General features: G+C 33.3%; 1 protein-coding gene across 2 annotated transcripts in view; it reads right to left on the bottom strand.

Moving 5' to 3' along the window:
- LOC128237240 (cation-independent mannose-6-phosphate receptor-like) overlaps positions 1-17,922 on the bottom strand; it is a 56,800-nt gene extending 38,878 nt beyond the window's left edge. For both annotated transcript variants that reach the window (XM_052952586.1, XM_052952587.1), the window contains exons 1-9: positions 17,754-17,922; positions 13,797-14,103; positions 12,571-12,808; positions 11,055-11,275; positions 9,910-10,072; positions 7,629-7,815; positions 6,758-6,864; positions 5,875-6,039; positions 4,727-4,861 (exon numbers count right to left, since the gene is read on the bottom strand). In XM_052952586.1, the coding sequence (XP_052808546.1) occupies positions 4,727-4,861; positions 5,875-6,039; positions 6,758-6,864; positions 7,629-7,815; positions 9,910-10,072; positions 11,055-11,275; positions 12,571-12,808; positions 13,797-14,103; positions 17,754-17,908 (1,678 nt within the window). In that variant the 5' untranslated portion in view covers positions 17,909-17,922. The remainder of the gene's footprint in view (positions 1-4,726; positions 4,862-5,874; positions 6,040-6,757; positions 6,865-7,628; positions 7,816-9,909; positions 10,073-11,054; positions 11,276-12,570; positions 12,809-13,796; positions 14,104-17,753) is intronic.
- Between the last annotated feature and the right edge of the window lie 8,905 nt (positions 17,923-26,827).

The raw sequence follows: 26,827 nt of genomic DNA, 5'->3' as shown, positions 1-26,827 counted from the left end.
TAAAACTACAATTAAGATCAAAAACCAGTTGTACTATCCGTAATCAGTTACTTGAGTGGAACAGATTATCTATGGTCTAACTGGATCCAATATCCAACACTATCTGTTTCTAATTGTTACTATCTAGTTTCAAATATCCTCAAAATAAGGGACTAAAATACTATTGAAAAAAAAAACAGAAAAAAATAATAAAGATATCTTGAAGCTGCACTCTCACAGATTGTATGTTTTGACAACTTTTTATATATTTTTGTCTTAGAATGAGCCATTTTTGTGAAAATGCATGAAAACCAATCACATAAGACTGCTGTCAAATGAGTAGATTGCAGATCTGTATATTTAAGTGAAAAAATTAATGTTTTATACATTTTTTTTAAACCGTTAGGATTAAGGAATGCTTTTTGCCATAGAACATTAATTCTCGAACGGAAATATGCAAATCTGCGATCTGATTTTTTGTCAGCAATCCTTTAGCATTGGTTTGCAGATATTAACGCAAATATTGCGTTTTTCAAGACAAAAAATAAAAAAGTTGTAACAAGAGGGCCATGATGGCCCTGTATCGCTCACCTGTAGCTTTGCTAAATAAAGTGAACATTCTGACAAGATTAGGCTAAAATTGTGACCTCTATTGTGTTCATAAGGTTTTTCTAATATCTGACCTAGTGACCTAGTTATTGACCGCGGATGACCCAATATCGAACATGACCCAGATTTTATAGAGATGATCATTCTGACCAAGTTGCATTAACATTAGGCTAAAATTGTGACCTCTATTGTGTTCACAAATTTTTTCTACTAATTGACCTAGTGACCTAGTTATTGACGGTAATTGACCCAATATCGAACTTGACCTAGATTTTATAGAGATGATCATTCTGACCAAGTAACATTAAGATTAGGCTTAAGTTGTGACCTCTGTTGTGTTCACAAGGTTTTTCTACTAATTGACCTAGTGACCTAGTTATTGACCGCGAATGACCCAATATCGAACTTGACCTGTATTATTCTAGAGATGATCATTCTGACCAAGTTGAATTGAGATAAGCCTAAAATTGTGACCTCTATTGTGTTCACAAGGTTTTTCTACTAATTTACCTAGTGACCTAGTTTTTGACCTGGGTTGACCCAATATGGAACTTGACCTAGCTTATGTTAAGATGATCATTCTGACCAAGTTTCATTAAGATTAGGCTAAAATTGTGACCTCTATTGTGTTCACAAGGTTTTTTTACTATCTGAGCTAGTGACCTAGTTATTGACCGCAGATGACCCAATGTGGAACTTGACCTAGATTTTATAAAGATGATCAGTCTGACCAAGTTTCATAAAGATTAGGCTAAAATTGTGACCTCTATTGTGTTCATAAGGTTTTTCTAATATCTGACCTAGTGACCTAGTTATTGACTGCGGATGACCCAATATCGAACATGACCCAGATTTTATAGAGATGATCATTCTGACCAAGTTGCATTAACATTAGGCTAAAATTGTGACCTCTATTGTGTTCACAAGGTTTTTCTACTAATTGACCTATTGACCTAGTTATTGACGGTAAATGACCCAATATCGAACTTGACCTAGATTTTATAGAGATGATCATTCTGACCAAGTTACATTTAGATTAGGCTTAAGTTGTGACCTCTATTGTGTTCACAAGGTTTTTATACTAATTGACCTAGTGACCTAGTTATTGACCGCGAATGACCCAATATCGAACTTGACCTATATTTTTCTAGAGATGATCATTCTGACCAAGTTGAATTGAGTTAAGCCTAAAATTGTGACCTCTATTGTGTTCACAAGGTTTTTCTACTAATTGACCTAGTGACCTAGTTTTTGACCTGGGTTGACCCAATATGGAACTCGACCTAGCTTATGTTAAGATGATCATTCTGACCAAGTTTCATTAAGATAAGGCTAAAATTGTGACCTCTATTTTGTTCACAAGGTTTTTCTAATAATTGACCTAGTGACCTAGTTATTGACTGCGTATGACCCAATATCGAACTTGACCCAGATTTTATAGAGATGATCATTCTGACCAAGTTGCATTAAGATTAGCCTAAAATTGTGACCTCTATTGTGTTCACAAGGTTTTTGTACTAATTGACCTAGTGACCTAGTTATTGACCGCAGATGACCCAATATCGAACTTGACCTAGATTTTATAGAGATGATCATTCTGACCAACTTGCATTGAGATTAGGCTAAAATTGTGACCTCTATTGTGTTCACAAGGTTTTTGTACTAATTGACCTAGTGACCTAGTTATTGACCGTGAATGACCCAATATCAAACTTGACCTACATTTTATAGCGATGATCATTCTGACCAAGTTGCATTGAGATTAGGCTAAAATTGTGACCTCTATTGTGTTCACAAGGTTTTTCTACTAATTGACCTAGTGACCTAGTTATTGACCGCGGATAACCCAATATCGAACTTGACCTAAATTTTATAGAGATGATCATTCTGACCAAGTTGCATTGAGATTAGGCTAAAATTGTGACCTCTAATGTGTTCACAAGGTAATTCTACTAATTGACCTACTGACTTGTTTTTGACCCCAGATGACCCAATATCGAACTTGACCTAGATTTCATAGAGATGATCAGTCTGACCAAGTTTCATAAAGATTAGGTCAAAATTGTGACCTCTGTTGTGTTCACAGGGTTTTTCTAATAATTGACCTAGTGACCTAGTTATTGACTGCGGATGACCCAATATCGAACTTGACCTAGATTTTATAGAGATGATTATTCTGACCAACTTGCATTGAGATTAGGCTAAAATTGTGACCTCTATTGTGTTCACAAGGTTTTTGTACTAATTGACCTAGTGACCTAGTTGTTGACCGCAGATGACCCAATATCGAACTTGACCTACATTTTATAGAGATGATCATTCTGACCAAGTTGCATTGAGATTAGGCTAAAATTGTGACCTCTATTGTGTTCACAAGGTTTTTCTACTAATTGACCTAGTGACCTAGTTTTTGACCTGGGTTGACCCAATATGGAACTTGACCTAGCTTATGTTAAGATGATCATTCTGACCAAGTTTCATTAAGATAAGGCTAAAATTGTGACCTCTATTTTGTTCACAAGGTTTTTCTAATAATTCACCTAGTGACCTAGTTATTGACTGCGTATGACCCAATATCGAACTTGACCCAGATTTTATAGAGATGATCATTCTGACCAATTTGCATTAAGATTAGCCTAAAATTGTGACCTCTATTGTGTTCACAAGGTTTTTGTACTAATTGACCTAGTGACCTAGTTATTGACCGCGGATGACCCAATATCGAACTTGACCTAGATTTTATAGAGATGATCATTCTGACCAACTTGCATTGAGATTAGGCTAAAATTGTGACCTCTATTGTGTTCACAAGGTTTTTCTACTAATTGACCTAGTGACCTAGTTATTGACCGTGAATGACCCAATATCAAACTTGACCTACATTTTACAGCGATGATCATTCTGACCAATTTGCATTGAGATTAGGCTAAAATTGTGACCTCTATTGTGTTCACAAGGTTTTTCTACTAATTGACCTAGTGACCTAGTTATTGACCGCGGATGACCCAATATCGAACTTGACCTAGATTTTATAGAGATGATCATTCTGACAAAGTTGCATTGAGATTAGGCTAAAATTGTGACCTCTAATGTGTTCACAAGGTATTTCTACTAATTGACCTACTGACCTAGTTTTTGACCACAGATGACCCAATATCGAACTTGACCTAGATTTCATAGAGATGATCAGTCTGACCAAGTTTCATAAAGATTAGGTCAAAATTGTGACCTCTGTTGTGTTCACAAGGTTTTTCTAATAATTGACCTAGTGACCTAGTTATTGACTGCGGATGACCCAATATCGAACTTGACCTAGATTTTATAGAGATGATTATTCTGACCAAGTTGCATTGAGATTAGGCTAAAATTGTGACCTCTATTGTGTTCACAAGGTTTTTGTACTAATTGACCTAGTGACCTAGTTGTTGACCGCGGATGACCCAATATCGAACTTGACCTACATTTTATAGAGATGATCATTCTGACCAAGTTGCATTGAGATTAGGCTAAAATTGTGACCTCTATTGTGTTCACAAGGATTTTCTACTAATTGACCTAGTGACCTAATTATTGACCGCGGATGACCCAATATCGAACTTGACCTAGATTTTATAGAGATGACCATTCTGACCAAGTTGCATTGAGATTAGGCTAAAATTGTGACCTCTATTGTGTTCACAAGGTTTTTCTACTAATTGACCTAGTGACCTAGTTTTTGACCCCAGATGACCCAATATCGAACTTGACCTAGATTTTATAGAGATGATCAGTCTGACCAAGTTTCATAAAGATTAGGTCAAAATTGTGACCTCTATTGTGTTCACAAGCAATTGTGAACGGACGGACGGACGGACGGACGGACGGACGGACGGACGGACGGACGGACGACGGACGAAGAGTGATCACAAAAGCTCACCTTGTCACTACGTGACAGGTGAGCTAAAAAATGGTACATCTGTCAGAGTGCAGCTTTAAAATGATATGTATGTTCACAATACCTTTTTTTTTATTAAACTTATGCATGCATTCCAGTGCATTTTCTTTTCATTGGTTAAATGGTTTAGCATTTAAAAACATGGCAGTTCATTGCCACTCACAATGACTTGTTAATCAACAAAGGGAAAAAACTCTAGCCAACCTCTGAGACAGATTGCTGCCCCTGGATCACATCGGGAGGCTTCCCCTGACCGCAGGACAGTGTGACAGACATTGATGTAGAAATCCTTGCTGGTTGCCTCAGTGTCACCATCATGTAGGGCGAGCCAATTACTGCCTGAAAACATACATAATTATAGTTTATGAACATTATTAAACATGACATTTTGTACTTGTCCCAAGTTTCTTGAAATTTATCATTTTTTGAGTTATGACCAGTGTCAAAGTTGTTCCACAAGGCTGCCAAAACCAAGGTTTAAACAAAACCTTGACTCCAATTCTTTGAAAAACCTTCGAGCTAATAAAATAATTCACTACTTTCTGGTAGTTTATGGAGATTTATCAGTGAAATAAAATGACTATTTCACTATTTCAAACAGTGAAAATATCGAATTGTTTTCTGCACTGTTTTTAAATTTTAGCCTGCTCTCTCTTTTGAATCAAATATCAGGGAGCACAATGGTGTAAACAAATTTCAATGCTGTCAAATCAGAAATGACTTTATGTTCACTTACATGTAGGAGTGCTTCCTGAGAAACAACAATAAACAGTCATTTTACATCCTTTTTAGGCATATAATAAAAAGAAAAATTCTTTGTTTCTGTGTAAGATCACAAGGCATTTCACCTCGTGAACACTAAAAGCTTTCGGTGCTCTGACTAAGTGAAATGTATCATGATCTTAAACTGAGACAAAGAAATATATCATGATCTTAAACTGAGACAAAGAAATATATCATGATCTTAAACTGAGACAAAGAAATATATCATGATCTTAAACTGAGACAAAGAAATATATCATGATCTTAAACTGAGACAAAGAAATATATCATGATCTTAAAATGAGACAAAGAAATATATCATGATCTTAAACTGAGACAAAGAAATATATCATGATCTTAAACTGAAACAAAGAAATATATCATGATCTTAAACTGAGACAAAGAAATATATCATGATCTTAAACTGAAACAAAGAAATATATCATGATCTTAAACTGAGACAAAGAAATATATCATGATCTTAAACTGAAACAAAGAAATATATCATGATCTTAAACTGAGACAAAGAAATATATCATGATCTTAAACTGAAACAAAGAGTTATCTTCTATTCAACATCAATGTAATACCAGTTGTTTTGATGAGGCTGGAGAAGTCGTATCTCTGATTTCCTTGCTTGATACCACACTCCTCTCCCACAGGATGGTCGATGCACGCATATTTTGTGTCCCAATCGAAGAAGTATATACAGTCACCCTCACGATTGAACTTGGGATTACCTGCTCCATTATTTTCTGAAATCAGTCAATTATTCCATTAGCCTCTGTATTAAATCATTCTAAAATCTCTGTCAAAACTTATCTTAATTAATTATTTATTTTTTTATTTTAAATAAACAAGAGCTAAACCTGATTGTGATAAATGCCCCCAAACCCTGCCCTTATTGGAAATGGCTGTGAAATAATTATAATTCAATTCTAAAATTAACAATTCTGTGGATTCTGCACTTCCATTCATTGTGATCTATCATTGCATGAAGTTTGATTAAATTCCAACACGTAATTTTCAAGTTATGCTCCAAACAAGAACAAGTAACAAAGGTCTATTTCCCTGTAATTATCTATATATGTATTTAGCAAAAATAGAGTTATGGTTCTTGTACACTGCATTTCCTCTCATTATGTTTTATCATCATATACTGTTTAATAAAATTCCATTCACTAGGTTTAAGTTATTCTCTGGTCAAGGAAATGTTTGTCAGAGGTAATAAATATTGCGTGTGTTTTTTTTCTCTCAAAATACTTACGTATTACTGCACAGGGGCCAAAAACAAATTATTTTTGTTTATCTAAGCCTATATATATATAGAATAAGAAAATAATTTGTTTCTGCCCCCTGTGTATTACTGACTAATAAAACCAATCCAACATCTTGATAACATTCAATCTCTAAATATATATTTCTGGACAAAGATTTATACGTGATATGTCATAATAGTTATGCCTTGTGTACCTGCTGACATGTTGCATTTGAAGTTTATAACGGTCTGACGCTGCATTCTGTTGTGCTCACAACCGTCTCCTCCCTTGTATGTGAGAACTAGGTCATTGTCAACATAACTGAAATTCAACTTAATCCAATTAAGATTTGAACTTTGAAATGATTACAGGCTCTAATATCACAAAATATAATTTAAATCTCAACTCATTTTGCCACTGTAGAACCAAGTTTTTTTTGTGATTTATTCAAATGTTATCAACATTGGCTGAAAAAAGCATATTGCAAAAAGGAGTCTGGATTAAAAAGAAAGGTTTTAAAAATGAAATAATTATCAGAATTTTTGCTGAAAATAAATGAATTTCAAAATATAACAGAACAAATTTAAAGATGTTTGTAAAACATAATGCCTCCGTAAACTTTGTATCATAAACAATCTAAAGCTGACATTAAAAGTTTTTTGAAGAAGAAATGCATTCAAAGATTAAAAGGGCCATGACCTTTGAACTACTGACCCCAAAACAACCATGGTTATCTATTGGTCAACTACAAACATTCTGTGAAGTTTAATGGTCCTAGGTTAAGTGGTTCTTGACTGATCAACTAAAGGGCTTAAATATTTTGTGGAAACTTCTAAGCTTAACCTCTGAAGTGATTTTCTAGGAGAGAAAACAAAAAAATTGTCAGCTAATTGTTTCACAGTAACTGACAAAGCACACAGCTTTCATGTAATCAAGAACCAGGGTTACTAACGATGAACACACTATATATTTTAATTAATTTTTTCGAAAATTACCTTTGAAATAAATGAAACAAGAACGTTATCAAAAATAAGCATAAAATCTGAAATAGTATGTCCACAAAAATATACCATCTCATTTCATACCTGATAGACATATGGTCTGTGCTCCCCATACTTTTTCCATAGTCGGAATTTTTCTGACTGATTTGACATGCAGGAATGTTACGTTTGTGTTCCTCATCTGGGCACTGAATGCCCGTCTCTGCGCACACGTTGATGAAGTAGTTATACGCGTCACCGTTCTTGTCGTAGCTCACTTTGTAGTTTTTACCTATAATAAAGGGGTAGAAATAAGGGACACTTTGCAACAGGGATTCCATTAAAGGAAGTTTGAAAGTATATAACTCCCTAGAAATGGGTTAAAACTTCCAAAATTGATTCCTTGGATGTACAAAATCTTCCATTATTTATATGAAAACTTCCAAAGTTGAATGCTTGGAAGTTTTAAATATAAAACCATGTGTCAATATTTTTTTATGGTCACAATTCTAATCAGTCTTGATGTAAACTGAATTATTATAATATAAAGCTATGAACTTGGAAAGTTATAGTTGCATTTTTTTTTTATTTTAACATACTAATTGAAAAATAGTGGGAAAAGTATTGTATTCGGGAGACTTAAACTTCTACATTTCAGTGAAAAACTTCCAATATTGATGGACAGGATGTTCATACTCCTTAATCCAAATTCTTCATGGAAGCCCTGATGCAATATACAATTAACCCAGAAACTGCCATGGTAAGGGGCTCTGATGTAAATTTAGTACCATTGTTTACTTGAGGACAGTTTTCCTGACATATACAAAATGTTTAAATAAACAGAGGATATTTGTTGATTTCAGTGTAAGATCGTATTTTCAGGAGTTTCATAGAGTTTTTCTATGATCAGGAGTGATATTCAGCCTGATCTTACAATGAAATCAACAATTTTTTTGTTTCTTTTATGTTTATTTTTGGAGTTTTATTGGGTTTTAATTTATTTTTCCAATTAGTCGCTGACAAATTTTGAGGCAAGGGTGGGGTAAAAAAATCTGTTAATTGTTGTGTGAATTTTCCGAAGAGTTTGTATCTCAAAATAATCAAATACAGTATTTAAGGAATGAATTGCGGGGTTGATGTCATTATCGGGGTATGAACGCAATTGGGTTGGTCAATGTGTGTGGAGTCCGAAGGACTCCACGCGTACTTTGACCAACCCAATTGCGTTCATATCCCCGATAATGACATCAACCCCGCAATTCATTCCTTATATTTACACCAATAGTTCATTATTTCATTCAAGAATTGTTAAACAAATACTTCATTTCATTAAAGAAAACCTTTCAGTAATCCGTTCTTACCCATTCTGTAAATAGAACGACCCGACTTTAACCGGAAATATTTTTTTTCAAATGACGTCACAATAACGCGGGAAAAGATCAACCACTTGAAATCACTTTAAATCGTAAAACTGAAACACTTCAGGTACCAATATACTTAAAATTTAATAAACTAACACTTTTAAAAATGTTGATCTATATTTTACGGGACCTGCAGACACAATACAACCAATAACAAGATCAATAGCTTTCATGTATATTGTTATGCAATGAATTACGATCCGAACATATCCGAAGATGTTGCGTTCATCGATTGATGAACGCAATTGCCGAAAGGCAGTTCATTTAAGGAATGGAAGTTGAGGTGTAAATATTACCATTTAAACAAGCCTAGAATTGTCAATACCAGCTAGTATGAAACCGATAATACATATCTCTATATGCTTAAAAACAGCACATAATGGTTTCCCGATTTAAAGTGCATGTACTTAGCATGTGAAAGTCACGTGATTAGTAAAGATACATAATTATATCAACGCAATTTTTAAATTTATTGGTATATACGCAGTGGTCAAAATTAACACAAGCCCGCAAGCGCGTTCTGGTAAAATGTCTTCCGGGCTTGCTCAGATTCTGAATTTTATAGAGCAGAGCTTGTTCAAAAATTTGATGCCAAGCTATAGTATATGAATTTGGGCTTGTTCATGAATCCAGAAGTCTAATTTCTATGACTATTTATCGGTAGGCAAACCCAGTATATTTCAAATTGGAAAAATACAAATAAAAAGTGTGAAAGATACATGTGTTGTACGTGATCAATGTAATACATCTGTAAGTAAAAGTCAATGCATTGTACACAATGATATCAATTTCATGCAAGTTTTTAACAATTTTTTTTTATATTTGCAATTGTATCATCTGGTGTCTAGTCCCTTTAAAGTAAAAATAACAGCGCTCCACAATTTTGTGATTCCAGTCGGAACATACCGTATACAGAATTTCAAAACAACTTAGATTATACATTTAATCACAACTCTGTAACATACCTGGAGGCAATGTGAGGGGTCGAAGGTCAAAGTCAAGGTCATAACGCGGACTTGAAAGAAGACACGAGGAGTTTGTCAGTGTTCTCTCCTCACACGCGTACTCCGTTTGCCATTCAACCACATACTGACAGTCAAAGTCTTCAGTCACCATCGGATCTTTGCTCTGTGGAACAATATTGAAAACATTAGGGCACCATCTCATCAATAAGTTTCATACAATTGCTATTTGGACACTCTATTTCTAAGTATTGATAAAATCTATTTGTCTGACCTATTCCCAATGCCAAATAATATTATGTATAATTTTTCCCTATTTTAAGAAAAATTCCGATAAGATCAAATGGCCGTCACAAAAAGCCTTGTCTCTGAAATGAGATGAAATCGCTAACACAAAAAAGCCTGGCTTCTCAACTAACACTGTGGCCCTAATTGCAGGCGAGGAGTTTTACGACGGGAACAATTCATCCACAAAATTTGTTTATTTAGAATTATATTAAGTGCATTTATCAGCACTTTTGGGTGACATGAATGGTTAAATACATGTACACTAATTTCACAGAGAAATGTAGCCAAAATGATGATTTTGATGATGATTTGTTGATGTTTCTTATTCCCAATATTGCCAATTATTCGTGACTTGAAAAATCTCATTTTTTGCAGATACTTTATCCCAAAAAGTAAGGCCTAAAATTTCCTCCCAAAACGTTAGATTTAACAACTCAAATTTTCCCATTTAATTTGTTGAGGGTCTTTTTCCCATAATGGACAGAAAAAACCTGGATTGGTGAGATTAAAAAAGGTAAGCAACATTGATATGAAGCAAAAATGAACATTACCGATTTTAAATTATTCCATTGTACCCTCATTGAAAAGAGTGATATATATATTTTTTTTTAAATTGAAGAAATTCTGTTTGAAAAAGGTAATTCTTTTGAAATTAAGAAAGCCAGTTAAAAAAAGGTCAAAAGGTATATTCAACCTACATTTATAAAAAAAATCCCAACTTTGTGAAAGATTACCCATAAATTCCCAATCAAAAGGGTTTTGATCATTTTCCCAAAATACTGAGAAAAAACCCTGCACTCTGAGTGATTCACATATCAGTAACTTCATGCAAGTAATCTCATATGGAATGATCTACTTACCTGACCCTTGTCAGGACAAATGAACTCAATGGTCGTGGTGGGCGGGGACGTGCAGCCCGCTGGCGTCTCCTCCGACTTGTACACAAGCACCAGACGCCCGTTCTTATCTTGCGCAAGGTCTGACACTGGGGAGCCCAGTTCAAGATGGGTGGCACTGGCGGTGCCCGCGCCCTGAACTTTACACGCACCTGACCCAGCAGGGCAGCCCTGAGTTGGGCCAACTATAATAATATAAAAATAAAAATTGTTAAAGAGACACTGTTATTCAAAATCAAAACATACTCATGTATAACAAACCTAAATTTTGAGTGATAAACCTTTAACTTATTAATAATGCGCAGGCAGATTGAACCAATTATATCAGGTGCAAATGTAACATTATGAAGAAGCCAACGTCTTGGAAGACAGGTATTATGTGCTTTCTCTGCTTAAGTCACTATAAATAAACTGCTAGATTTTTATCGGCCGCCTCTGCCCACTCGTTTTTTCTGCAGCCCCGTAATTTTTATTTAATCAAATAAAAATGTTGAACTTGGGTCTGTATTTGCATATCAGTTCGGTCCTGTCCAGAAACGGAGTTTATTCATACCAGCCGGTGTCGATGTAAACATTCACATTTTAAAATGGATAATTGTTATGATGGTGTGCATGGTTGATCTAGAAGCACATTATGATCCCTTATTTAATAAGAAACAGTACGAACATATATTCAACCATAAAACAGTCATCTAAGAAAAAAAAATATAATGTAACTCCTTGCCCCAAATTTAAAAAAAACAATTTGGAAGAAAATCCAGCAATTAATTAATATCGGCCTTAGAAATGAATAGGGGTCCATTTTGAAAGTATCAAATCTTGAACCATTGATCAAACGGGTTCCACTTGAGTGAACAACAATACAACCTAATAATAAATTTGTTTTTATGTTTTATACTTCGTTCATTATAAAAGAAAAGACATACAATGTTACCACTTCTGCATTCATTAACTCGATTCATTACTAAAATTTTAAGCTAAAATCTACATAAGAGCATTGTATTGAAGATTTCTTTAAAATGCATTGTAATGAATATCAACATCTGTTACCATTCAAATTTGCATTTCGACTTTATCTAACAACTAGTCAATAAGGCCAAAAAAAGAGAAAGACTTCATTCCACTTACATCTCAAAAAATAGGGTACATGTATATTTGTAGGTAGGAAGGCATAACTTTTTGATGTTTTTTTTTCTTGGAGGATCGGGATTCCGTAGCAAACCAATCTTTATCCGTACCAAACCAATCTTTATCAGGCTATATAATTTTTGTAAAAAATTTTAGATATAAAATGGTCAAATTTTTGCATGAGTTTCAATGTTAACTCATTAAATGCACATTTTTTAGGAAAATACAAAAAAAATCGACACTACCATAAAAAAGTGTACGGTCAGGAGGAAAGAATAAGGTTGATCAGGTTAGTAAAAAAATGAATAGTTTTTATGCCTTAACCAGCTTCAAGATGCATATAACAGCTTACCTGGGTTAATGTCACGGCAGATGTTAATGTAAATGTCGGTGTCTAGCTCGGATGAGATAAGGTAGCCTCCCTTTTTCATAGCAAGAGGTGAAAGGTCGTAGCGTTTGTGGTTGTCATAGTAATAGCACCTGACCTCTTTATTGGGCAAGGGGTCATCATCGGTGTGCTTGCACATAACATTGGTCTCCCATTCGAAATAGTTCACACAGCCCGTATTATCCAAAAACTTTGGTGAGCCCTAAAAACAAGACATGCAGAAAAACATTTTTCAAGGTTTTAGCTCAAGAGTATTGGAAGTGTGCTGCACTCTATCCATTTTTTGAAGCACTCAGTCTCTTAAGCCCTCATGGAGACCAGCATGGGCACCCTTCTGCCTTCATATATATTATCAAATAGTCAAGTCTTTACATGTTTGGCAGTTGAAACCTTAAAATTACTTAAAATAAACACAATCGCTAACATTTACCTTCATTTTTCAAGTTCTTTACAACCTGATAAAATGTGCCCTTTTCACACTTACATGTAGCACCCTGTTGCTCTTCTGCAGCATGTTTTACAACTATGTCAGTTTTAGACAGATTTTAAAAAGGTCAGGGTGCAGCAGAAGAGAGTGAGAGAGTGTGATAAGAGGGAAAATAGCACATTGTTTTGGGATGAATAGAAATTAATCATTATGAATTTGACAGAAAATCATGTTTAGTTGAAGTCATATTAGGTTTCAACCGCAAAATTTGGAAAGCTTATATGTATCTATAATTATATTACAGTACTAATAAAACACATCAAGCATTTCATAAAAAGTTGCAGACTTCCATTAAAATTGTAATGTAAAAAACACCAAAATCAATCAAAATTCGACACAAATAACATGACATCACTATAAATAAATATAAATTAATCAATGACAATGACATGAGCATGTGTCTGTAATTTGATTGCATATTGATTGAAGTTTACACTAGCTATAGGTAAGAATATTGCAAAATTGTTTTTGGGCTAGTCAAATTTTTTTTATGATTAATAAAGAGTAGTTCAATGTGTTTTGTACTTTATTAGGACTGGAATTTAGAAATTATGTTTTTGCCCGATTATTTTAACTTCATTGAAACCTTTGAAACTTTGACTATAGCGGTAAAAGGAATCTAAAATCTTTTGGAGAAAACTAGAAATCTTCAATGCTTATAATTATAATTAAACGCAAAGCCATTAGACTACCAATTTATTACCTTAGTTAATCCACACTTAATATTGATGAGGGTTGTCATGTTGTAATCTGTGTTTTCTGGGCATATGTCACCAGCAAAAGCCAGCCACGATTCCCCGATCTCCTCATTGTGAACTCCAGGTATCTCATCGCGCTCAGAAGCAAAACTTCCCGCCGACAGACTCGTCCCATTGTCATAAGTCATACAAATGGCCGTCCCTGATACACAGCTATTTCCAGTCTCAGCTTTTGAATTGATTGGTCCACATAAGCTGATTGTGTACGTTACGTTTTTCTTAAACTTTCCATCTGTCTTTGATATCCATTCCCTTAATAAAAGAAAATGTATTTGAAATAAAAGTACAATGTAACATGTTTTTATACATTGACAATTCTGACATATTTTCAACCATCGCTAGAATTATGTAAAGTAAGCTATACTTTTTGTTTAATAAAGTTCCAAAACAGACATAGATTGAATTGCTACATGACAGCCTAGTTGGGTTTGACCTTGGACTTTTAAAACTGTTGTTAAATACACACAAGGACAATATCTAAGTTTGAAACAATGGCCTTGACCTTGGACCTTTAGGGCTATGACCCAGGTGTTGTACATTCATACAAGGAAAATGCCTCAATTTGAGACTTAACTTTTCCCTGAATGGCCATGACCCTGGTGTTGAAATATACATACAAGGAAATTATCCTGATTATAGTTTAAGACTATGACCTTGACCTTGGAACTTCAGGCCATAGAACAGGTGTTTTAGAAACATACAAGGACAATTTCTATGTTTCAGACTATGACCTTGACCACAATACAGGTGTTGTACATAAATAAGAGGAAAATGAGACCTTGACCTTGGACATTCAAGCCAGCATTCAGGTGTTGTATTCAAGGAAAATACCTTAGTAAAACACCTTGACCATACATGGTTTTGAGTTAATTTATACTAACAATTGATCAAGGCACCTTGACCATATTCAGTTGGCCTAATAATTCACCTACATGTACACAAGTAGACACAGCATGTACCTTATATGAACACCAGTGACCTCTACTGAGTACAATTTGGTTCACTTTAGAACTTTTTCACTTTAATAATAGTTGACATCGAAGTACAGGAAGGAAATTACGCAACTATGAACAATTTATATATAATTAAATTAATTAAAAAAAGCAACAATTGTGAACATTTGTGCTTAGTGATGTAACATGTAAATTTTGTTCACTACATTTAAAGTAATAGAGTCAACATTTGTTACGACAGTGCACCATGTTATTCAGAACTTCATCATTTTACACACAATAAAGATGATTTTTTTTGCATTGTTTCAGTAGTTTTAGAAATGTTATTCTAACATACGAGGACCGGAAGTTGTCACTTTCCCTTACATTATATGAATACCATCATATTTAAATGTAAAGTTCAAGTCTAGATATTGTTATGTTTCATTGCTTAAGCCATTTCAACCAGCATTGTTACATTTAAATTACAGCAGTTAATGTTAATATTAATATTTAGAAAAACAATAAATGGACAAATTGAATAATTTAATTGTATCCTATAGGTTTTATGGTCAGCCTGTACTAAAAGTTGTCTATGTCACAGGTGATAATAACAGTCAAAATGAGATGACAGTGAACTAGATAAAATCAAAATATGATAAGTTAGGCAAAATAGATGTAATCATGGCAGCATGCATACAAATCTATAACAATCATGGCCACGTGCATATGCAATGATTGCTGCATGTATAATCAATCATGGCTGTGCGTATGTGCAACCAAAGCCACGTGCAATCCTGGCTTTGTGCATATAAAATCATTGGCGTGTGCATACTAAACTGAATCATGGTTACATGCACACAAATCATGGCTGTGAGAATACACAATCATGGCTTGTGCATATGCAACCATGGCCATGTGCACACGCAATCATGGCCATGTGCACACGCAATCATGGCCATGTGCACACGCAATCATGGCCATGTGCACACGCAATCATGGCCATGTGCACACGCAATCATAGCCATGTGCACACGCAATCATAGCCACACACGCAATCATAGCCATGTGCACACGCAATCATAGCCATGTGCACACGCAATCATGGCCATGTGCACACGTAATCATGGCTTGTGCACACGCAATCATAGCCATGTGCACACGCAATCATAGCCATGTGCACACGCAATCATGGCCATGTGCACACGCAATCATGGCCATGTGCACACGCAATCATAGCCATGTGCAAACGTAATCATGGCCATGTGCAAACGTAATCATGGCTTGTGCACACGCAATCATGGCCATGTGCACACGCAACCATCAGTGATTTTTATTTAAATTTTCAAAACCACCTGTGGCTTTACAATTGGGAAAATATGCGCATTAATTCCCAAAATTGGGAAAAATACAATGAACATTAAAATGGTCATTGAAAATAACAAATATTATGAGTAACAATTACACCTATTAAAACTGTTTCACCTTTTTTTTTAATGACAGTTAATAATCATCAAAACATGATTCTTGTGCCAAATGATCCCTATCAATGTTGGGAAATTCTTCATAAATAATTACAAAGAATATAATTTATATAATACTGTAATGAATAACATTGGTATTTTCAACATAATATGCACTGACTCTGTTAACACCTTACATTGTTTAATCCCTTGTTTTAACTCTTTGAAATAGTCAATTGTTTGATTAACAAGTTCTTAAACATTTCAGAGACAATTTGATGGGGCTTATCTTCCGCTTAAATTGGATACAAAATCTGCTGTCTATTAAAAATGATGACTTTCACACTCATAGAGAGAATGGAATGAATATAACAATATTTTTAATCTTTTCCAATTTCCAAAATAGTCAGACTTGTTTGCAATTGTTAAAAAAACAAATGAATGAATTCTGTAAAATTTCATCAAAATGTTTCCTTTGGCATTCATCAAAAAGTAAATACACCATCATTATAATACATAAATACTTTTGTCATTTCACCCAGTTGTCTACTTTCAGTTTAACTTCTCAGTTCTGTCATATTCCGATATTGACAATGAAGGTCAATGTCATGTATGTAAACATGTAGGTGAGGCATGACAAAGAACAGCATTGTCTATTAGTGATTTTAATCCCCTCCTGCACCGAATAATTTAATGTCACTTCTGAATTATTAATCCTTTTGTTGACAATTAGACAAGTTTTTAACACAATGTTTTTAACTCTTAATTTGTTATATGCTCTCTGATTGGATAAAAAATATAGTTAAACACAATGAAAATCCACCTTTCAGCATGACGCGGATATTACATCATTGTATCATGATTGTATGTCTCTGTTAATAGACGCTTGCATGTAGGGGAAATAACAGTTTTGTTTATATTTTCATTGTCTTTTATTCTTATTTTCTTTTCAAGTTTAAGAACTCCAGATTGGGAATTTTTATTCAGAAATGGGAAAAAGTATACTTCTTGCCATTGGGAACATGACCGAATACCGGCTATATATATTGCCGAAAAAAAACCCTGACAATTCATAATTGTACTTTTATTCATTTCTGAGGAGAATTGATTACCTTTTTTTGAGAAATTATGACTATTTTTTGGGAAAATTGGACGATTTTCGGCGCAATCATGGCCATGTGCACACGCAATCATGGCCATGTGCAAACGTAATCATGGCTTGTGTATTCGCAATCATGGCTGTGTGCAGGCAAAAGGCTTTTGTTAAAGCACACTGTGAAGAGGGCTTTTACTGTCTTGAAGCATGATCATAGGTTCAGTGATTTCTTACCGTAAAACTGCCTAACATCTCTATGCATCAGGAAGGAATCTGATAGAAAAACACACACAAACAGCATCATAGACCTACTCCTCTACGATTTATTGCATAATCAGATTATCAAACAGCTGACACTGTCCTGGAAATTTAACTAATAACTTGTCAACAGTTTAAATTGTCTTTACTTACCCAGACAATGGTATAAATGATGTGTTAAGGTGTTGACATTCAAATGCAACACATTCTGATATTATATTACAACCAAAGACTAGAAGAAAAATTAGGCAGACAATTGTTTCCTTCATTTTCATGTGATTAACTGTCACAGTTCCTTGTAAAATCATCCATTTGCAAACATCACATGACTTTCACGTGACTAATCTTGAGACAACGAAACAACAAATATAGCTGGTTAAAGGCAACCAAATAATTCAATAGAACTTGATATAGGGCAGTAGAATGTGCACTTATAGACCATTAGGATTGAATAAGCTATATTCTACGCTTTGCATCAACCTTTAAAAGTTTGATATTATTGGTCGAATTATCATAGTTGTAATGAACACACTTATCAAACAGTATCTTTATAAAATTGTTGGCTGAAAAAAAAGGTATCTTTCAACATTTTCCTTTTTCCTTCCCGAATGAAGAACTAATGTTCATGAACTGTACGTATTTCATTGCACACCGTGTATTGGGAGGAAGTAGTTAAACTATTTTATTGGCAATTACTTATACACTAGAATGGGAAATTTTATTGTCAGCATCAGAATTCACCATGATTTGGACCTTACTCAATACCTTTACTGGGTATTCCAAAAACTGAAATGTTAGTTCAAAGAATTAAGCATAACGAAAAAATAATTTTAATATTTATTAAGTTCAAACAAAATCAATATAGTTTGATACAATACAATACTGTAAAAGATAGTCTTAACACAAAAGACCGTTGAAACACATGTTTGCATGGGGTAAGACTTCGATATTTATTTTAGCACATGTTGGAGCAGTGTGGCACACACAAACGCATACAAACAATTTTCTTTTAAAGTAAATTCTCTACATAAATACTTTAACAACACTGAAAGGCTCGAACATACTGTTCCATTCTGTCTAAATGTTGCCGGCCCCTCCGGCACATGCCCTGATCAAACCTGTATACTCCCAGGCAACAACAATAAATAATTACAAAGTTTCAAAGAGTCTTAGTTGCGCCTCTTAATTCTTACTAACTGTGATACAGATTTGATCATATATCCTTCACAGGAATGACAGCCGCCCACGAAAAACACCCTGTGGATGAAACGTGTTACCGTAGCGATGCACGTAGGGCTTAACTAAAACAGATAACCCCTAATTCATTCCTCAGAATATAGGAACTACGGAATCCATCCGGACATGCATGCATATATAAACACATATGAAACATTTATACAAACATCTTTTTTCGAATTTGAATGAAATCGATGTTTGCTGTTAGAAGTCAAGACTAGAACTGATTTGCCCGCCAATATAACCGACCACCCTAGCTCGAATACCACGTGACCTTCACGCTCAAATGACCAGCGCATTAATGGCACATTAATGTATGATTGAAGCATCAACAATAGAACGTCACATCGATATAAGAATGTCACATCAATATGAGAACGTCACATCGATATAAGAATGTCACATCAACACCTTAATGTCACATCAATATAAGAATGTCACATCATTATACTAATGTCACATACACATTGAAATGTCACATCAATATAATAATTCACATAAAATTAGAATGTCACATCAACATAAGAATGTCAAATCAACATATGAAAGTCACTTCAATATAAGAATGTAACGTAACTATTATAATGTCATATGAATATAAGTTTGTCACATAAATGTTAAAGTCTTATCGATCAACGCAAGGCCCAAAAACAGAGCGTCAATGTATTGAATATTTCATTTCCCATTGTGTTTCCCGTGAAAAGGCCGGATCCAGTTTAGCAATCAAGCCATTGTGTCATCAGAGAGGTGTTACCCATTGTGTCATCACTAAGTTGTCACACAGCGCCAAAAGTGCTTAATGGAGACAGGTATGTGCGGCCTTCGGGCTGAAATTGTATTAAACAACAAACTATCAATCATGTTTAAGTATCTTGATGACAAAATCAATATCCTTTTACATAACCAGATCATCATCATCACCAACAGCACCACCATCATCGTTTTAACCATCTTCATTATAATTTTAATCATTAACTTTAATATCAATTAAAGTTTATATCTTTGTTGTACGAATGCCATTCGATAATAATAATATTTCAATTATGATATTTCCATTAAATATTATCTTTATTTAAGTTCTTAAATTCAATCAGGCAATGTTTTGATCAATTTGTACCTTTGCAAATGCCACTGATTGAGCATCGTTCAGGTTGCAAAAGGTATCACTTCGAGTTGCAAGGTGGGACACTTCCGGTTCCCTGGACACTGAAATATTGAACCACATATGGGTCTGGTGAAAATATGGTAAAAATAAAGTCGATCAAGGGTAATAATTTGTATTTAGGATAATATGGAATTATGTAACCTTATTGTTAGATGGCCGTGTACAATTGTTAAGAATGAAATCCATTTAATGAATGTCATTTCATATCTTAATAAAAACCCAAACTTTCTAAGTCGATAACATGGAGGTATGTAACGTTATTGTTTGAAAGCCGTAAACAGTTGTATCAAGTCAACTAAATGAAGAGTATAAAAGTTATTTGTGAAAATCCCAACTTCCCTTAAAAATTAACAAGAAAACACTGTACCCAAAACATAAACCCAAGGTTAATCTATAGTCTATCAGGGGTCATAATTTGTATTAAGTATGATATGAAGGTATGTAATCTAATTGTGTGATGGTTCTGAACAACGCTGTAAAGTATGAACGCTGACAACAATGCTAAAAAGATAAGTATAGCCCTCATTAGTCTTCGAAAGGTCAAGCTAGAAACAATACGATTATTTTTCAAAACCGAATTGACAATCAATAACACTAGTATCCCCTGTACAGTGACTGTAATAATATTTCATCAATATTACAATTGACCATGTATAACCGAATCATTGTTATATCATTTATTTCAAACTCAAGTTTTATACACAAAGCTCACCTGCTCCGGTCCAAGTACCATACGTCATATGTCACCCAAAGCTTAATGCATGGAGCATCGATTCCAAAACGGATGGTGGGACAAACGCTGAAACATTTGACGAACGAAGTCACTTATGTTAAAAAAACAACCTTAAATATATAATTAAATCAAGTTTCATCATCAAATAAACAAATGTTAACCAAATGAATTAAAGAGCTTATAAACAAATATCAAACTAAGCCCCATCATTGTGCAATATTAAATTAATATATATCAACACGAGAATATTAAGGCATTTTCTGCTACTCTAGTTCGGTTAAAGAAATCCCGGGAAAGGATGCTGGCACCTTTTAGCATTTTCACTGTAAGATTTCTAAAATCAACAGAAAATGTCATTTCAATTTTCGTGTACATATATTTTAATTGATTCATAATAAGGCTATCAAAAATATAACGTGACCTACTTAGTGAAAACATTCTTTCAAGATGAATTGTTTAATAGCAAAACAATGCTGAGCCAAATAGTGCAAACAAAAACTCATACAAAAAAGTGAGCAAAATAATACATATCTTTGTTGATGAAGTTGTCCACATAACCTAACGCAAACCTGACTGCAACTGTAGCCGCATTACGCCTCTTCGCCAACTCCACTGCAAAGGGCATCTCTTCGGGTTGGATGGTTGGCCACTTCAGGTACTGTGGACGCTGTAACATCGATATTTATATGAAGAAACGATGCAGTAACTTATTTCAATAAGAAGTTTATATATAAAATAAGCAAGTGTCATAATTAAATAAAGCATTGTTAAACATGTAAATTAAAGAAGTTATAAACGAATATCATTAGAATTCAATTAAATTATAGTCATTAAACATATATTTTCATAAGAATAAATCAGATTTATATTGTTTTGCACTCTCATTTCATGAGCCTTTCCTACCAGTTTAATTATAAAGCACGTTTAGACTTAATCAAATGAAGCCCCTCCAATGTGAAACATTTCATTTAAAAATATTATATTATGACATACACGAAAATGAAATAAACATTTTCTGCTACATGGGTTCGGTTAAAGAAATCTTGGGAAAGATGCTGGCACCTTTTAGCATTTTCACTGTAAGATTTCTAAAACCAACAGAAAATGCCTTTTCAATTGTTGTGTATTTGGAAAAAAAGAATCATTAATTCGTAGAATCATCGATATGTTTAATAAAATGATTGATTTAATAAGAATCTTTAAAAGTGTTTCATATATTTTAATTTAATTCATCATAAGGCTATGAAATAAAAAGTGACCTACTTAGTGAAAACATTCTTTTAAGATGAATTGTTTAAAAGCAAAACAAAGTTGAGCCAAATAGTGCAAACAAAAACTTATACAAAAAAGTGAGCAAAATAATACATATCTTTGTTGATGAAGTTGTCCACATAACCTAACGCAAACCTGACTGCAACTGTAGCCGCATTACGCCTGTTCGCCAACTCCACTGGAAAGGGCATCTCTTCCGGTTGGATGGTTGGCCACTTCAGGTACTGTGGACGCTTTAACATCGATATTTATATGAAGAAACGATGCAGTAACTTATTTCAATAAGAAGTTTATATATAAAATAAGCAAGTGTCATAATTAAATAAAGCATTGTTAAACATGTAAATTAAAGAAGTTATAAACGAATATCATTAGAATTCAATTAAATTATAGTCATTAAACATATTTTTTCATAAGAATAAATCAGATTTATATTGTTTTGCACTCTCATTTCATGAGCCTTTCCTACCAGTTTAATTATAAAGCACGTTTAGACTTAATCAAATGAAGCCCCTCCAATGTGAAACATTTCATTTAAAAATATTATATTTTGACATACACGAAAATGAAATAAACATTTTCTGCTACTTGGGTTCGGTTAAAGAAATCTTGGGAAAGGATGCTGGCACCTTTTAGCATTTTCACTGTAAGATTTCTAAAACCAACAGAAAATGCCTTTTCAATTTTCGTGTATTTGGAAAAAAAGAATCATTAATTCGAAGAATCATTGATATGTTTAATAAAATAATTGATTTAATAAGAACTTTAAAAAAGTGTTTCAAATATTTTAATTTAATTCATCATAAGGCTATGAAATATAAAGTGACCTACTTAGTGAAAACATTCTTTCAAGCTGAATTGTTTAAAAGCAAAACAAAGTTGAGCCATATAGTGCAAACAAAAACTTATACAAAAAAGTGAGCAAAATAATACATATCTTTGTTGATGAAGTTGTCCACATAACCTAACGCAAACCTGACTGCAACTGTAGCCGCATTACACCTCTTCGCCAACTCCACTGCAAAGGGCATCCCTTCCGGTTGGATGGTTGGCCACTTCAGGTACTGTGGACGCTGTAACATCGATATTTATATGAAGAAACGATGCAGTAACTTATTTCAATAAGAAGTTTATATATAAAATAAGCAAGTGTCATAATTAAATAAAGCATTGTTAAACATGTGAATTAAAGTAGTTATAAACGAATATCATTAGAATTCAATTAAATTATAGTCATTAAACATATATTTTCATATGAATAAATCAGATTTATATTGTTTTGCACTCTCATTTCATGAGCCTTTCCTACCAGTTTAATTATAAACCACGTTTAGACTTAATCAAATGAAGCCCCTCCAATGTGAAACATTTCATTTAAAAATATTATATTATGACATACACGAAAATGAAATAAACATTTTCTGCTACATGGGTTCGGTTAAAGAAATCTCGGGAAAGGATGCTGGCACCTTTTAGCATTTTCACTGTAAGATTTCTAAAACCAACAGAAAATGCCTATTCAATTCTCGTGTATTTGGAAAAAAAGATCATTAATTCGAAGAATCATTGATATGTTTAATAAAATGATTGATTTAATAAGAACCTTTAAAAAGTGTTTCATATATTTTAATTTAATTCATCATAAGGCTATGAAATAAAAAGTGACCTACTTAGTGAAAACATTCTTTCAAGATGAATTGTTTAAAAGCAAAACAAAGTTGAGCCAAATCGTGCAAACAAAAACTTATACAAAAAAGTGAGCAAAATAATACATATCTTTGTTGATGAAGTTGTCCACATAACCTAACGCAAACCTGACTGCAACTGTAGCCGCATTACGCCTGTTCGCCAACTCCACTGCAAAGGGCATCTCTTCCGGTTGAATGGTTGGCCACTTCAGGTACTGTGGACGCTGTAACATCGATATTTATATGAAGAAACGATGCAGTAACTTATTTCAATAAGAAGTTTATATATAAAATAAGCAAGTGTCATAATTAAATAAAGCATTGTTAAACATGTGAATTAAAGTAGTTATAAACAAATATCATTCGAATTCAATTAAATTATAGTCATTAAACATATATTTTCATATGAATAAATCAGTTTTATATTGTTTTGCACTCACATTTCATGAGCCTTTCCTACCAGTTTAATTATAAAGCACGTTTAGACTTAATCAAATGAAGCCCTTCCAATGTAAAACATTTCAGTTAAAAATATTATATTTTGACATACACGAAAATGAAATAAACATTTTCTGCTACTTGGGTTCGGTTAAAGAAATCTTGGGAAAGGATGCTGGCACCTTTTAGCATTTTCACTGTAAGATTTCTAAAACCAACAGAAAATGCCTTTTCAATTCTCGTGTATTTGGAAAAAAAGAATCATTAATTCGAAGAATCATTGATATGTTTAATAAAATGATTGATTTAATAAGAACTTTAAAAACGATTTTCATATATTTTAATTTAATTCATCATAAGGCTATGAAATATAAAGTGACCTACTTAGTGAAAACATTCTTTCAAGATGAATTGTTTAAAAGCAAAACAATGCTGAGCCAAATAGTGCAAACAAAAACTTATACAAAAAAGTGAGCAAAATAATACATATCTTTGTTGATGAAGTTGTCCACATAACCTAACGCAAACCTGACTGCAACTGTAGCCGCATTACGCCTCTTCGCCAACTCCACTGCAAAGGGCATCTCTTCCGGTTGGATGGTTGGCCACTTCAGGTACTGTGGACGCTGTAACATCGATATTTATATGAAGAAACGATGCAGTAACTTATTTCAATAAGAAGTTTATATATAAAATAAGCAAGTGTCATAATTAAATAAAGCATTGTTAAACATGTGAATTAAAGTAGTTATAAACAAATATCATTCGAATTAAATTAAATTATAGTCATTAAACATATATTTTCATAAGAATAAATCAGATTTATATTGTTTTGCACTCTCATTTCATGAGCCTTTCCTACCAGTTTAATTATAAACCACGTTTAGACTTAATCAAATGAAGCCCCTCCAATGTGAAACATTTCAGTTAAAATATTATATTTTGACATACACGAAAATGAAATAAACATTTTCTGCTACATGGGTTCGGTTAAAGAAATCTTGGGAAAGGATGCTGGCACCTTTTAGCATTTTCACTGTAAGATTTCTAAAACCAACAGAAAATGCCTTTTCAATTTTCGTGTATTTGGAAAAAAAGAATCATTAATTCGAAGAATCATTGATATGTTTAATAAAATAATTGATTTAATAAGAACTTTAAAAAAGTGTTTCAAATATTTTAATTTAATTCATCATAAGGCTATGAAATATAAAGTGACCTACTTAGTGAAAACATTCTTTCAAGATGAATTGTTTAAAAGCAAAACAATGCTGAGCCAAATAGTGCAAACAAAAACTTTTACAAAAAAGTGAGCAAAATAATACATATCTTTGTTGATGAAGTTGTCCACATAACCTAACGCAAACCTGACTGCAACTGTAGCCGCATTACACCTCTTCGCCAACTCCACTGCAAAGGGCATCCCTTCCGGTTGGATGGTTGGCCACTTCAGGTACTGTGGACGCTGTAACATCGATATTTATATGAAGAAACGATGCAGTAACTTATTTCAATAAGAAGTTTATATATCAAATAAGCAAGTGTCATAATTAATAAACAATTGTTAAACATGTGAATTAAAGTAGTTATAAACAAATATCATTCGAATTCAATTAAATTATAGTCATTAAACATATATTTTCATATGAATAAATCAGTTTTATATTGTTTTGCACTCTCATTTCATGAGCCTTTCCTACCAGTTTAATTATAAAGCACGTTTAGACTTAATCAAATGAAGCCCCTCCAATGTGAAACATTTCATTTAAAAATATTATATTTTGACATACACGAAAATGAAATAAACATTTTCTGCTACATGGGTTCGGTTTAAGAAATCTTGGGAAAGGATGCTGGCACCTTTTAGCATTTTCACTGTAAGATTTCTAAAACCAACAGAAAATGCCTTTTCAATTTTCGTGTATTTGGAAAAAAAAGAATCATTAATTCGATGAATCATTGATATGTTTAATAAAATAATTGATTTAATAAGAACTTTAAAAAAGTGTTCCATATATTTTAATTTAATTCATCATAATGCTATGAAATATAAAGTGACCTACTTAGTGAAAAAATTCTTTCAAGATGAATTGTTTAAAAGCAAAACAATGCTGAGCCAAATAGTGCAAACAAAAACTTATACAAAAAAGTGAGCAAAATAATACATATCTTTGTTGATGAAGTTGTCCACATAACCTAACGCAAACCTGACTGCAACTGTAGCCGCATTACGCCTCTTCGCCAACTCCACTGCAAAGGGCATCTCTTCCGGTTGGATGGTTGGCACCTTCAGGTACTGTGGACGCTGTAACATCGATATTTATAAGAAGAAACGATGCAGTAACTTATTTCAATAAGAAGTTTATATATCAAATAAGCAAGTGTCATAATTGAATAAACAATTGTTAAACATGTGAATTAAAGTAGTTATAAACAAATATCATTCGAATTCAATTAAATTATAGTCATTAAACATATATTTTCATATGAATAAATCAGTTTTATATTGTTTTGCACTCTCATTTCATGAGCCTTTCCTACCAGTTTTATTATAAACCACGTTTAGACTTAATCAAATGAAGCCTCTCCAATGTGAAACATTTCATTTAAAAATATTATATTTTGACATACACGAAAATGAAATAAACATTTTCTGTTACTTGGGTTCGGTTAAAGAAATCTTGGGAAAGGATGC

Source organism: Mya arenaria, chromosome 6, assembly GCF_026914265.1.
Source record: "Mya arenaria isolate MELC-2E11 chromosome 6, ASM2691426v1".
Taxonomy (NCBI): domain Eukaryota; kingdom Metazoa; phylum Mollusca; class Bivalvia; order Myida; family Myidae; genus Mya; species Mya arenaria.
This window is presented reverse-complemented; position numbering and strand designations above follow the sequence as displayed.